Source organism: Halichoerus grypus, chromosome 1, assembly GCF_964656455.1.
Source record: "Halichoerus grypus chromosome 1, mHalGry1.hap1.1, whole genome shotgun sequence".
In the NCBI taxonomy this organism is placed as follows: Eukaryota; Metazoa; Chordata; class Mammalia; order Carnivora; family Phocidae; genus Halichoerus; species Halichoerus grypus.
Window position 1 is genome coordinate 553797 of NC_135712.1, and position 14045 is coordinate 567841.

Below are 14045 nucleotides of genomic sequence, written 5' to 3' on the forward strand. Positions count from 1 at the left end.
ATGTCTTCTGTGCTGGGCCCCACGGTGGGAGCTGGGACCCTGCCTCAGTCAATGCTGAGATGCACCCAGCTGGATTTCCATTCAGGAAACAAGGCGCTAGGGGCAGGGCAGGGCAGCACACTAGGATGTCAGGGAGAGCCGGTGGGGAAGACAGGGTAGGGAAGGGCCCAGGTGCTGTCCTGTGCTGATGACCTCACCCCTGCAGCACTACTCAACCTGTATGAGCGCCACCACAGCACCAGCCTACGGCAGCGGGCCATCCAGAAGCTGTATGAGCACATCGCAGCAGATGACCGCTTCTCCAAGTGCATCAGCATTGGCCCGGTCAGTGCTCCCACTGCCCTGTGTCTGTGGTAGGGTAAGAAGCTGGGGCGGGAGGCCCTCTCGAGGCCAGTCTCTGGAGCTGGGAGTGGGGGTCTTCCTGGAGGTGAGGTCTCCCACCAGAGCCTGGCAGACGGGACCCCCCATTCTGTCCCCTGTGTTCCTCCTGCACTTAGCACTCCCTTCCCTCCCCACCACCTGGTGTGTTTGGAATGCTGCTCCTTGGGCCACCTCTCAAGATCTTTCTGGACAGTTGGGAGGGATGCTTTTCCTCCATTGACCATCTCCCCACAGAACTCGCTGTCTGCCCTTGCCTTGTGGGGTTTAGAGTGCTGGGGTGCTTGGGCTCCAGCCCTGGTTCCTGCTGAGCCTGGTGACTCCGAGCTCTCACCTCTGAGCCTCTGGGCTCCCGACCTGGCTTTGCATCGTGAAGCTCTGGGGCCTGGCAGAGGCCTGGCGTGGACACACTGTAGAGGCAGGTGTATCCTGGGCAGCACAGGGTTGGGGGGCTGCCTCTCAGCTGTGGGGTGACAGCTACAGAAGACAGTGTTGTTTTGGGCCTCTGGCGGGCCATGATGGCAGCCTTTCTGGGTCAGTCCAGTTGGTGCCATACCACACAGCTCCACTCCCGACCCTACTCGCTGGTGTTCTGTGGGGCTTGGAGCCGTGAGTCATTTCCCTTTCCGCAGCAGTGTGATCCCGTGTGGGCTTTCGACTTAGCGCTGAGTAAAGCGCATCTGACTTGAGTGAGAAGGGCAGTGCTAACGGGATCTTAACGAGATGCCAGAGTGCGAGGTTTGGGTCTTCAGAACATTCTAAAGCAGTCCCTGCTCCACAGGTCTTGTCTCTGTCTCTCCCATGCTCCTCAGGCCCTGCTGTTCTCTGTCAGCTATCTGAGGCATGTAGGACACAGCACACCCCACATGCCCACCAGTGGCCCCGTGTGGGGCCCCCAGCCCTTGTGGTGGCTGTGCTTGCTCGCCAGCTGGCTCGGCTCACACTGTCTCTCACAGGATGCCCTGTCTTCTCTCTGCACATGCCTCAGGCCTTTCCTGCCTCCCTTTCTGGGGTACAACTCTGGCTTGGTCTCTGGCTCTCAGGGCTTAGGGTGGAAGGCCTGGTCTGGCCCAAAGTGAGGTGGTGCTGGGGGCCGGGTGTTTGGGCCATAGTCCTCGTGCTCGGGAGCTGCTGCGGGTCTGGAGCAGGGTCCTGATAGGGCCGTGTCTCCCACAGATCTCGAAAACCATCAACATGCTTGTGCGCTGGTACGTGGATGGGCCAGCCTCCTCCGCCTTCCAGGAGCACATCTCTAGGATTCCTGATTACCTCTGGTGAGTAGTGGGAAGGGCCTGGCTGGTCACTGTCACTAGGTTCCTGTTACGTGTGACTGAGAGTCAAGGGCAGACATGCGTGGTGACCTCCCTGGGCACAGTGGCAGGTGACAGGATCCCGTATCTCAGCATCCTGGCAAGGGTGCTTTGGGGTCTGGAGTAACGCCTGGAACGAGGAATTTCAGGGTTTGTGGAAGATGGTGAGGGTTATCTTTGAGTTGAAAGATCTGCCACGTAGCGGGCACTTCTGGTGGTTTTGGAAGGTAGAACTTGGAAGCCTGTGGGCAGAAGGGGCAGGTTCCGGTGAACGTCAGGCAGGCCTCACTGACCAGGACAACTGATCAGTCACTGATTGCAGTGCAACCGTGGTGGGTGGGTGTGTCCCATGGTGTCCCATGGTGGGGAGTCCTGCATTCGAGGGGGCCCTCTTCCCTCTGGTGGTCCTGTGGGCCTGCTGCCGTAAGTGGGGTGAGCCGGGCTCTGGGTGGCCACCTGACTTCAGCTCTTTGCCCTCTACTCCCTGACCTGGGCTTTTCTCGTCCTCACAGGCTGGGCCTCGATGGCATGAAAATGCAGGTAAAGGCTACAAGGCCACGGCCACTTGCTTCCTTACCAACCATTGCTGCTCTTTGGGTTTGTTAAGATAACTGCTCCTCCCAGTGAGTTCTGGCAGCGTGTGCCGAGCGGCTGCAAGTATCCCCAGTCCTGCGTCTGAGGGGACAGCCAGTGGCAGGGATGCCGACAGGCCCCAGGGTCGTTTCCCTTTCAGCAGCAGTGTGATCCTGTGAGGGCTTTTGACTTAGCGCTGAGTAAGGCACGTCGGACTTGAGTGAGAAAGGGCAGTGCTAACGGGATCTTAGAAGATGCCAGAGTGCGAGGTTTGGGTCACCAGTCGGCTCAGTGTGGAAACATGGAGCCTCCAGCAGTGTTCTTGGATCAGATGGGCCACTGGCCCTTTAGGACGCGTACACATGGACCCAGCACCGTCAGCGCAGAGTTCACCTCGGCGTCCTTGCCTTACTCCCGGCTCCCTGACTCCCACGTGCCAAGAAGAGGAGGAGGTTGTCGGATCCTTCAGCGCCCTAGCTGATTTGTTCTTACAGAAGGGCTGTGCCCTGTCAGCGCCTTGCAGGCTTGATGACAGTCCCTCATTTGGTTTTGGGGCACATTTGTTGGCATCAGGGTTTGAGCCAGGTGGCTGGTCCTCAAAGCCACTTTTGTCCAGTGGTCCGGGCGCCCTTCTTCCTGGGTGGTTGGTTCCTTAGAGTACCCACCTTCTGGATCTGCCTGGTTGTTTCCTCTGTGCCCTCTATTTCCTGCAGCTGGAGGTTAGACCCTGAGGCTTGATCCTGAACTGGTTTCTTTTGGCCAGGAGGCTTTCCTGGTGGCACGTGTCCTTCCTGCATATTGTCCTGCAAGGCCATGGTTTCTGATGCCCCCTCAGGGCTGTCAATTGGTCTGGGCTCTGGTGTTGCCAGCCCTGTCCCTATTATCTGAGTGTCCCTGTCTGTCTCTGTTTCAGTGTGATTTGGCCACTGGCATTCTCGTGGGACCAGAGTGTTGACTGGTGAACTAGGCTCCTAGGGTGGGATTTGAAGGGGGCCTTCCCAGCTCTGATGAGGCCTCAGCCAGGCGCCACCACCTCCAGGCATACTCAGATGTGAGGGGATGTTTCTAGTCACAGGCAGTGGTCGTCCAGATCCTGGAAGTGCCCCGAGAGGGTTCTGTCCTGGCTGGTGGCCTGGGGAAGGCGGGTGGGGCTGCCCAACCCTCACCTGCCTGCAGGAACAGCCCCTCTCCGGCCCTCATGGGCTTTGAGGGGTGCACAGAGCATGGGGCCTGGGGTCAGGAGTTGGCTGGGCTCCCACCTCTTTGCAGGAGCTGTTGGGAGCCCCCAGACTTCTCCTTGACTCCCCAGGTGCCTGTCAGATCCTGGGCGATGGTGGGTGGGTCGGGGGAGCTGCACTGCTCTAACGGCTGGTCCTTGTGTGCAGGGCACCAACGGCTCGCAGGTGTGGGACACCTCATTTGCCATCCAGGCTCTGCTAGAGGTACGTGGCTCTGCCTCCTTGTTCTTCAGCCTCTAGTTGACCTTCCCGGGTGTCCACTGCTGCTTCCAGTGCGGACATGGCAGTTGCAGACCCTGACTCTTGGCTCACCTGGGCTCCGAGGCCTCTGGCGATGGTCCCACTGAGGCAGCGGTCTTGCGCAGCAGCATTGGGTGGTGGGCCGGCTGGGAGGCTTCAGGAGCAGGGAGCCTTGTAAGATCTGTTCCTGGGGAGACAGGGCAGGAAGCTTCTAGCAGGGGGAGTGGGCTCTAGGCTTTTCACAACACTCAGACTGCTCTTCATGGATACCTCTCAGCACATGCTGGAGAGAAATCAGAATGTGTTTTTGTGCTGGTGGGATTGAGGGTGGTGACATTCTGGAGAGCCTTGAGAAGGGGTCTGGGCCACATGGGGGTCTGCCATCGATGGGGCCGGGGTCCTCTGGACACGGGCAGGGCTGGGCCGGGTGTGGTGTGGACTCTCCTTTCTGTCTCCTTCATTTCTCCATCACATCTTCCTGACTTGTCAGCAGAAACGGAAGAGCCTGAGACTCGGGTGGGTTTGCTCCTGTTTCCCAGTGGTGGCAAGACGGCACCAGGATTGTTTGGGGACCAGTTCACCTGTGCAGGCTTGTGCCACCGAGCGGCTCAGCCTCTGTTGTCTCTTCCAGGCAGGGGCACAACACAGGCCTGAGTTTTCGTCTTCCCTGCAGCAGGCACATGAGTTTCTCCGGATCTCACAGGTGAGGCAAAATCTGCCTGTGCCTGGGCTGCTGGGGCTCCCCACAGGCAGGGGTGCCGCCTCCTCACCTCCGCCTTGGCACCCCTGCCCGCCCTCTCCACCTCAGGGTGGTGCCTGGGCACGTTTCTGCAGCAGTGGCTGGGGCTGTGGGCCCCGGGCCACAGGGGTGCCGCCTTGAAGGGGCCTTCGGCTCTGACGGTTGAGAGGGCCGTCGGGCAGCAGCTACGGGTCCCTGCATGTTCCACACCAGACCCTGCCGGCCCCGGTGTGACTGGGACCTCCTCTGCTTTCCACATGTGCCTCTTGGACGCTGCCCAGGTCCCAGACAGCCCCCCTGACTACCAGAAGTACTACCGCCAGATGAGCAAGGTACCACAGTCAGCCCTGTTTGCCCCCAGGCCTGGGCCCTGGTCGGCTATGCTTTGCCCTCTGAGTGGGCTCTTCCCTCGGCCTCCTGGGCCTTCCTGCTCTCACAGACACACGGCGTGGTGTTCCGGGGGCTTCCTGCTCTCACAGACACACGGCGTGGTGTTCCGGGGGCTTCCTGCTCTCACAGACACACGACGTGGTGTTCTGGCAACGCATCCGAGGTTTCCCTGGCCGGGGAGATGGGCATGTGAGGTGGCTGAGCCGTATGGGGCTTCCTCACGCTGCCGTGTCCAGTACTGCGTGCGCGCACACACGTGCACACGTGCACCCACACGTGCGCGCACGCACACACACGGATGCACACGCACGCACACGCACACGCGCGCCTCAGAGGTGCTTTTAGACGGCAGTACGTGCAGAGAGCAGAGACCGCGAGCAGAGACGGATTAGGGTGACGGGGCTGCTGCAGAGGGCGGAGGGCAGCTCCTCGGGGTGTGTGGGAGTGTGGACGCAGTGTGTGCGCCCTCTCACAGCGGGTCGGGAGGCCCGTCCGCGTGTGCGTGGCGTGGAGCTGCAGCTGCGCCTCTGTGGGGGCCAGGCCTCTGCACCGCTGAAGAAGGCTGCTCTCACCTCAGGAGGTCCTGACGACCAGGGTGCGGGCTCTGCCCTCCACGCTGGCCATGACAGGCCCCACGCTTTGCAGGGTGGCTTTCCCTTCAGCACGCTGGACTGTGGCTGGATTGTTGCCGACTGCACAGCGGAGGCCTTGAAGTCCATCCTTCTCCTGCAGGAAAAGTGTCCGTTTGTCACTAAGCACGTCGCGCGAGAACGGCTCTATGATGCTGTTGCTGTGGTGAGGCTGCGGGCAGGGGGCTCTGGTCACGGGGCACTGTGCACGCCGGAGGCCCGGACTGCCCCACCACACACCCTCAGGTCCGCTTAGCGCTGCATGTGAGCTGCGCTTCCCACGGCTTTGGTCTCTGCAAACCCCCGGGGTCAGACTGCAAGCCCAGAGGGGCGCATCCTCTGGTGGCATCTGTGTTTGGGGAAACCATGAGTCCTGCTGGAGGCTCGTGGATCTGGCTACTCACCAGGGAGGGCTGGCATTCTCCACTGGGTATCTGAAGAGAAAACGAGAACTTCTGTTTGTGTTTGTACAGAATCCTTTCAGGACACCCGGTTTCTGTGCATGTTTTACAACGGAGGTCATATAGTTTGGCAGTATACATGTGACTTATAAACGGATAAGCAAGTGCATGCCAGGGTCCCAGATGGTCACTCGTGGAGCACCTGCTTGATAAAGTTGTTGCCCACTGCTCTAGGCACTGAGGGTCTCGGTTTAATGCGAGAACTGGCTCCCCGTTCCCTATCCCTGCCCCATGGGTCTTAGCCTTGGGTGTTTCTAGAAAGGTCCACTACAGCTTGTGGGCTTCCCCCTCATGCTCAAGTGCATGGGTGAACTCTCAGGATGTCCTCTCTCTGGTTTTAGTTGCTGAACATGAGAAATTCTGATGGAGGGTTTGCCACCTATGAGACTAAGCGTGGGGGGCACTTGCTGGAGCTGCTGAACCCCTCGGAGGTCTTTGGTGAGTGGTTGGCCAGCCAGGTGGTACACAAACCCAGGGACCCTGCCTGCTGTGAGATGGATTCGCCAACCAGAGCCCTGAGTTGTTTCCCCAGGCCGGGAGCAGCGCCAGCAAAGGTTCTGCAAATGACTGTGGACCCTTTAAGGAGCACCCCTAAGCCCTGGAGTAGGCTGTGCTTCTCACCTCGGAAGGTGGCCGTAGTGTCTGTGGGTGTGGATGGAGAAGCGGTGGTTTTGTTTCTGAGGTTGGTGGAGGAGTCAGTGGGATTCACACCTGGCTTTCTGGCGCGAGCCTGGGCTGGCTCTTGCTGTGTGCTGTGTCCTCTGGAGACCATCCTGTGTCCTGGGTGCTCTTCACAGAGCCCAGGCACAGTGCAGGGAGGTGTCGGTGGGGACGCACTGGCCCTGTGTCCTCCCTGCTGTGTCCGACGGTTCTAGTCTGCCAGGGCGGCCTCTTTCCCTGAGTGCTGCCCTCGCATGCCCCTGGACCCCTGCTTTCCGGTCTCTGTCTCACTTCTGTAGCTGTTAAATGTGGTCTAGTTGGGCTCGGGTGTGGCTCTGCCCTGTACCTCTCTCCTTCACTCTCCCACTGGCCCAAATGTCCTACAGCCAGATACGGGTCTCCAGGTCGCTGTGTAATGCCAGCCACCCTCCCACCTGGTGGCCATGTCTCCTGGACCAGTCACTGGGAACCCTTTCCTTGTTTCCTCTGGAGGATGATCAGGCTCTTGCTGTCCCATGTAGGCTCTGCATGTTATGGCGCTCTCATTCTTCATGGTTTGGCGTGAGTTGCCAAATTGGGTGACAAGGTGAAACTCATATATGTGTTGATCCTTCCTTCCCTCTCTCAGGGGACATCATGATTGACTACACATATGTGGAGTGCACCTCGGCCGTGATGCAGGCACTGAAGCTTTTCCATGAGCGTTTCCCAGACCACAGGGCCGGGGAGATCAGGTAAGGGTGGCCTTGGCACAGGGTTGTTTGGTCACTGAGCCACGAGTACTACGCGTCAGGAGCCAGGAGCTGGGACGCTGCCACAGTGGACACGGAGAGCACGTGGTTGCTGGGGTGGGTGCTCACTGCAGGGAGGGGACTCTGGAATAAAACTCATTTAATAACGGAAGGGATTTCCAGTGTTGCTGAATCCAGTTGTATGCCTCGAAGTACAGTAGACCCTTGAACAACTCACGGGTTAGGGATGCCAAACCCCCACACAGTTGAAAATCTGCATATAACTTTTGATTCCCTGAGATCCTAACTATTAATAGCCTACTGTTGACTGGAAGTCTTTCCAATAACCTATGCAGTTGATGAACACATATTTGTATGTTGTATTTTTTATATATTGTATTCTTACAGTAGAGTAAGCTGGAGAAAAGGAAACATTAAAGAAAATGATAAGGAAGAGAAAGTACATTTACAGTACTGTACCATATTTATCGGGAAAAATACGCTTATCAGTGGACCTTCGAAGTTCAAGTCCATGTTGTTCCTAGGTCAATTCTTTTTTTTTTTCTTAAAGATTTTATTTATTTATTCATGAGAGAGAGAGAGAGAGGCAGAGGGAGAAGCAGGCTCCCAAAGAGCAGGGAGCCCGATGTGGGACTTGATCCCAGGACCCTGGGATCATGACCTGAGCCGAAGGCAGATGCTTAACCATCTGAGCCACCCAGGTGCCCCTCCTAGGTCAATTCTATATCAAATATGTGTACTAAGGGCTCAGAGTATCACAGCTGTAACACAAAAATCAGTTATTTTTCACATCTTAATATTGGTAAAAAAAGATCTATATCCCCAACTGCACCTGTGTCCACATAAACGGTGGTTTTTAAATAAGCCTGTCCTGTTGATGTCTGGCACGCGCAGAGAGAGATGCACAGATCTTATGTGTGGTGCCTGATGAATTATCATGAAGTGGACACACCCGCGTGACCCCAGCGGGCACATAGATGTTACCAGAAGCTCCCCTTCTGGTTCTCCTCAGGCGGCTGTGATCCTACACTTGGGGGATCCCACGGCAGAACTCGTGGGTCTGGCTTTCTCCATTCACTTGGTGCTCATGAGGCCCAGCCAGGTGGTTGGCGGAGCAGCAAGCCCACCCTCTCCTTTGCTGTCAGCATGTCTGTGGAGTGCAGATGGCATACTTTATTTATCCATCGGTTTGTCTTGGATCCTCAGGGGTCTTTCAGTTGGTCCCTCTGAATCATCCTGCTGTGAACACACTGTGCTTTTGGGGCCCAGGGTACCCATTTCTTGAGGACCTGTGCTTAGGAGTGGACTCCCTGTGTTATGGGGTACGCTCGTGCACCCCTGTGGGTTCCCCTTCACGCCAGTGTGATCTCGTTTCACGCTTCACGGCAAAGCTGGTATAGATTCAGCTTGGTCATAGTGTGCTTTTCCTTTTTAGATATTGCTGGATTCAGTTTGAAAAGTACTTTTTAAGGGATTTTTACAACTGTGGTTATGGAGTAGATCCCCTTACAGTGTCTTTTTTAGGCTCAGGCTCTCCTGTGAAAGTGATGCAGGACTCGTAGGAGGAGCTGGGAAGTATATTTTCTTTTTAGATTCTCTGGAAAAGTTTGTGAGAATTTGCGCTATTTCTGCCTCAAGTGTTTGGAGGCTCCATTTGGGCCTGGAGTTTCCTTTGAGGGAGGGTGTTAAATTTTTAATTACAGGTTCAGTTTTACTTGTTCTAGGACTGTATAGGTTTCCTTTTCTTCGTGTTTGTGTCAGTTTTGGGATTGTCCCATATCAGCTCCATTTTATGTGGATCTGCACAGAGCTGCCTGCAGTGTCCTGAACAGCACCTCCGTCCCCACTGAGTCCTCATTTCCTTCCCGACGTTGGCGCCTAGGCCTCTTGTCAGTCTTCCTTTCCTTTCTTAAGATTATTTATTTATTTATTTATTAGAGAGCGTGCACATGAGCAGGGGGGAGTGGGAGAGGGAGAAGCAGACTCCCTGATGAGCTGGGAACCCGATGCGGGGCTCGATCCCAGGACCCCGGGATCATGACCTGAGCCGAAGGCAGACGCCCAACGACTGAGCCACCCAGGCGCCCCAGGAGCTTGTTGGTCTTACCAGGCTTTTCAAAGAAACCATCCTCAGTCTTTGATTCTATCATGGCATATGTTTGTTTATTTTTTTGATGTGTTTGTTTTTGGTTTTATCAGTTTTTGCTCTTTATTATATCTACTTTATTTATTTTTCTAATTAGACACTTAAATGATTTTCAGGCTTTCTTTTTAAATGTGCTTAGCTTAAGTCTACGTTAAGTCTCGGTGTATCATTCAGTTAAAATTACTTTGTTTCTGTCGTGAGTTCTTCTCTGGCCAGGAGTTATTTAGGAGTATGTGGCTTTACTTCCAAACAATCGGAGGATTTTCTGGTTGTGTTTTGCTGGTTTCCTTCTGTTCGGGCAGGCGGTGCAGCCACTTGGAGGCACTGTGTTTGTCGCGCTTCGCTCACGAGGGCCGGGGGGTCCGTTTGCCCTGTGCTGAGCCGCAGCATAAGCTGTGGTCCCTTCCTCTGGGCACAGCTTGTCCGCGGTGACTGTTATGCAGTTGACCTTTTCCCTTAATAGATCATCATTTTAGTAAGTTTAATAAAGTGTGCTTCTTGGAGGAGACTTGGAGAATGCAGAAGCAAGTTGCTCTTGGCCGCAGGGAGGAACCTGTTAGGACTGCTTGATCCCACATTGCCGTGGGTCCTATGGAGCTGGCTCAGTCTGTGCTGCCGAGGTGTCTGAGAGCAGGGGACGCTGTCCCCTGTCAGCTTGCATTCTCCTCCTGCAGGAGTCACAGTGGTTGCAGGTATTTTGTTGTTTTAGTGGCCTCTTGGTTATTTCTAAATTTTCATTTCCAGCTTTTCCCTATTTTAACCTTAATGAGTGTTGTTTTATTAGATCTTTATCTGGGACCATTATTTTTCCCTGGAGCCACAGTGATTTTGGGGACAGCCTGTGTGGGGAGACCCACTGCCCTTGCCCTTTCCAGGTGGTGTGGTCCTGGTCCCAGTCACGTGACCCACTGGCCCGGGCCGCCCTGCCCAAGGTGGGGGGGCAACAGTGTGGGAAGCACAGGGTGAGTGTTAGTACCATGGAAAGCTCTAGACAGTTTGAACAGAAGCGTTTAATCTTTAAATAGATGTATTAATTTGTGATACTAAGTTGTTAAATTTATCTGGGAAATTTTAGAGATAAAGTTTAAGGTAGCCAGGTACTCTGCTTGACTTGAAATTCTTCTTAATTTCAAACTTACAGGAAAGCTTTAAAAATACCATAAATAGTAAAAAGCATTCCTTGGGGCACCTGGGTGGCTCAGATGGTTAAGCGTCTCCATTCGGCTGAGGTCACGATCTCAGGGTCCTGGGATCCAGCCCCGCATCGGGCTTCCTGCTCAGCAGGGAGCCTGCTTCTCCCTCTTCCTCTGCCCTCTGCTGGTGCGCTCTCTCTCTCGCTCTCAAATGAGTAAATAAAACTTGATGTCCTGTCAACTTGGCTGCAGTCTGTTGTTTGGAAACAAGTCCCAAGGCGGGGGCTGTCATGGGGGCGGGTATCTGCAGGTGAGGCTCTTGGGGATCACCTCGGAGGCTGCCTTTGTACCTTCACTCCAGCCTTTTCAGAGAACCAGTTAGACGTAGGGTGGATCTCTCATCTTCTGTCTGATTTTTTATTTCTTTTTAAAATTTTTTAAATTTCTTTTTGTGTATTTCCTCAAGCTTGTGTTGCTGACGTGATTGTGGTGGAACAGATTGTCTGTAGCTGCTTCTAGTGTGGGCATGTCGCCGACTTCCACTTTCCTCCTGCACTGCTTTCTTCTCACCACGACTTTGCTTCTCCCTCCCGTGTTCTCTCATCCCTTTCTCTCTGACCTTTGTGTTTCTTCTCTCGACTGTTGGCTTCTTTTTACCTATTTTTTATGGGAAACCATGCTCGTTCGTCTGAGGCCGTAGGATGGGAGGAATCGGGGTAGGTGGATTGCTGTTTCCCCGCAGAGTTTGTTAGCATCCTCCTGTGTTCCAGGGAGACGCTCAAGCAGGGCCTGGAGTTCTGTCGGCAGAAGCAGCGGGCTGATGGCTCCTGGGAAGGGTAAGTGAGCTCCTGGTGTGCGGACGTGCCAGGGGTTGGGAGGGCTCTGCTCTCAGTGTGCTCCGGGGATGCTCACTTATGTCCTTGTGCTACACCAGAAGTCTCTGGGAGTGAGGCTGCCAGCAACAGAGTTCTGGTGGACCTTGTTCGGGTCTGAGCGCCTGGCCTCATCCCGGTGGTGCTTGCTCAGTTGTTGCTGAAGCAGTTTGGCCGAGTGTGTGGGTGGAAGGGCTCCGTGGCCTGGGGCCTGGTCCGTGTCTGTGATTACTCCTTCCTCTGGGTGTGGATCAGGGCTTACATCCTGTGAGGGCCAGGCCGGGCAGGTCTGTTTTGCTTAGCCTTAAAGCTTGAGGCACAAGTTGGTGGCTTGCCGAGGGCCATGTGGATGGTTTTCTTGAAAATAACGCCAGCTTCTCCGACCCCATGATGGAACCAGTTCTCACAAGTCTGGCAGAATTCCTGTTGTTTTCCACACCCTTCTGAAGAGACTGAAAGGCTGAGGTTCTCCTTTGTCTTCCTCCAGCTCCTGGGGGGTTTGCTTCACCTACGGCACCTGGTTTGGGCTAGAAGCTTTCGCCTGCATGGGGCAGACTTACCGCAGTGGGTGAGTGAGGGCACCTGCCCCTGGTGGGGTGGGGCTCTTCTCAGCAGGACGCTCTGCTGGGGGTGGGGTGTCTTTTCCTTTGATGTTGGATTTGGGGTGTATTTTGTATTTTTCTAATCAGTGAGATTCCTGGCTCATGAGCCGACAGTGGCCTAGTAAAGACACTGAGCTGAGACCTTGCCTCACTGCTCTGGGAAGCTTCCGGCTAGTAGCTTGTGTGTGGAGGAACCCTCTGGGCTCACCTGGCCACCACCCCCAGTGGGACCCCCTCTGGGCTGGGTTGAGAGAAGGGAGGTGGCCTCAGGTCTGAGCTGTCCCCAGCCACCTCACCCAGCTCTGCTTTGTCTGGGTGTTTCGGGTGGGGGGTGGTCCTGCCAGCGCAGTATCTGCAGCCACAGAGCTTTTCACTGTATCTGGGAGGAAGGTGTCCCTGTGCCCTTCACATGGTGGGTGGGCCTGGAGTGCACTGTACTCCTCCCCATACCCCCAGGGAGGCCTGGCCAGTGGGTGATCTGTCCTGGGGCCTCCCTGGAGTGGTAGTGTCTCCATCTTACTGGTCTCTGCAGGGCTGTGTGTGCGGCGGTCTCCCAGGCCTGCGACTTCCTGCTCTCCAGGCAGATGGTGGATGGAGGCTGGGGGGAGGAGTTCGAGTCCTGTGAGCAGCGGCGTTACGTGCAGAGTGCCACGTCCCAGATCCACAACACGTGCTGGGCCCTGATGGGGCTGATGGCTGTCAGGTGGGGGCTGTGGGACCCATCCCCGGGTAGTGGGTCGAGAAGAGGAAGGACACTGAGCCTCGAGCAGGCAGTTCGGGTGGGGTGTGGGCAGCTGAGCTCTGAGCAGGGATGGGAGGAGGTGAAGTGTGCAGGGCAAGGGCGTAGGTCTTTCCAAACGCGGGCTTCCTCCACAGAGGCTCGCCTTTGAGAAGAAGACCACCCGAAGTGTCAGCAAGGGAGAGAGGAGGCCCGTATCCACAGGGTGCGGTGAGGCAGGTCCCTGCAGCCGCTCTCTTTGGGCCCTCCTGCCTCCACACGTGTGTACGGGCACACGCAGATGTGCACGGTATCCCGGTCTGTGCTGCCCTGTTGGCTTCGGGGTTGTTTGGGGAATCTTCCTAAAACCCCCCAAAGTGAGGCTACATCAGTGTGAACAGGAGCAGCGAGTGTGTGGGGGACCCCTAGGGCAGTGTGCCTCCCACCGCTCCTGACCCCACAGTCCTTGTGGTGTGTCAGCCCTTGGCACGATGAGTGAGGATTAGCACACGTGACTTCTGTGGCCCTTAGAGGATCCTGAAGGCCAGTGGGCCTGGGTAGTGGGCACGAGGATTCCCCTCCTCCTGTCCTGGCGTGAGCAGAAGAGCAGCGGCTGGTGGCCGGGGCCACTGGGGCAGGTCTGGAGCCGGCAGAGCCCTCACCCAGCCATGTTTGGGGGGCTGCCCACCCGGCCTGCTCACCTCCCCACATGCTGTGTTCTGCGTTTCTCAGGAATCTGGGTGTCTGGGATTTGGGGTAGAAAATGTGCAGTAGTGGCCTGTCGTGCCAGCTCTCCTAGCGGGCGTGTCAGGCGGGGCAGGTCCGGTCATCACACCGGATTTCACATCTGTGCACGCCTGGCTGCGTGAGGGTGAGGATGCAGCTTGGGCTTGCCCAGAGGCGCTCTCCTCCAGAGAGTGGTGGCAGATGTGTTCAGTGCCTCCTCTTTCCCCAGGCATCCCTGCGTAGAGGCCCTGGAGAGAGGAGTCAGGTGTCTGCTTCGGAAACAGCTCCCCACTGGCGACTGGCCCCAGGTATGCCCAGGAGGTCTGAGGAGCAAGGCTCCAGCCAACACTGACCTCGATTTGCATGATTGTTTTCACACACCTGTGGCATGCTGGTGAGCTTTGGGGATTTGAGATTCACAAACACCACAGTGAGAGCGTGTGTTGGAAGCAGGTCTATATTTGCAGATGAAGCCCTG

At 56.0% G+C, this 14045-nt stretch overlaps 1 protein-coding gene across 7 annotated transcripts in view; it reads left to right on the forward strand.

Moving 5' to 3' along the window:
• The window catches only part of LSS (lanosterol synthase), a 46062-nt gene that overhangs the window by 7431 nt on the left and 24586 nt on the right, over positions 1 to 14045 (forward strand). For 6 of the 7 annotated variants that reach the window (XM_078054657.1, XM_036081635.2, XM_036081636.2 and 3 more), the window contains 13 exons: positions 206 to 324; positions 1555 to 1652; positions 2201 to 2228; positions 3647 to 3703; positions 4371 to 4442; positions 4760 to 4810; positions 5514 to 5663; positions 6300 to 6396; positions 7247 to 7352; positions 11420 to 11485; positions 12009 to 12089; positions 12656 to 12826; positions 13797 to 13875. In XM_078054657.1, the coding sequence (XP_077910783.1) occupies positions 206 to 324; positions 1555 to 1652; positions 2201 to 2228; positions 3647 to 3703; positions 4371 to 4442; positions 4760 to 4810; positions 5514 to 5663; positions 6300 to 6396; positions 7247 to 7352; positions 11420 to 11485; positions 12009 to 12089; positions 12656 to 12826; positions 13797 to 13875 (1175 nt within the window). The remainder of the gene's footprint in view (positions 1 to 205; positions 325 to 1554; positions 1653 to 2200; positions 2229 to 3646; positions 3704 to 4370; positions 4443 to 4759; positions 4811 to 5513; positions 5664 to 6299; positions 6397 to 7246; positions 7353 to 11419; positions 11486 to 12008; positions 12090 to 12655; positions 12827 to 13796; positions 13876 to 14045) is intronic. The other variant, XM_036081637.2, reaches the window with a different exon arrangement.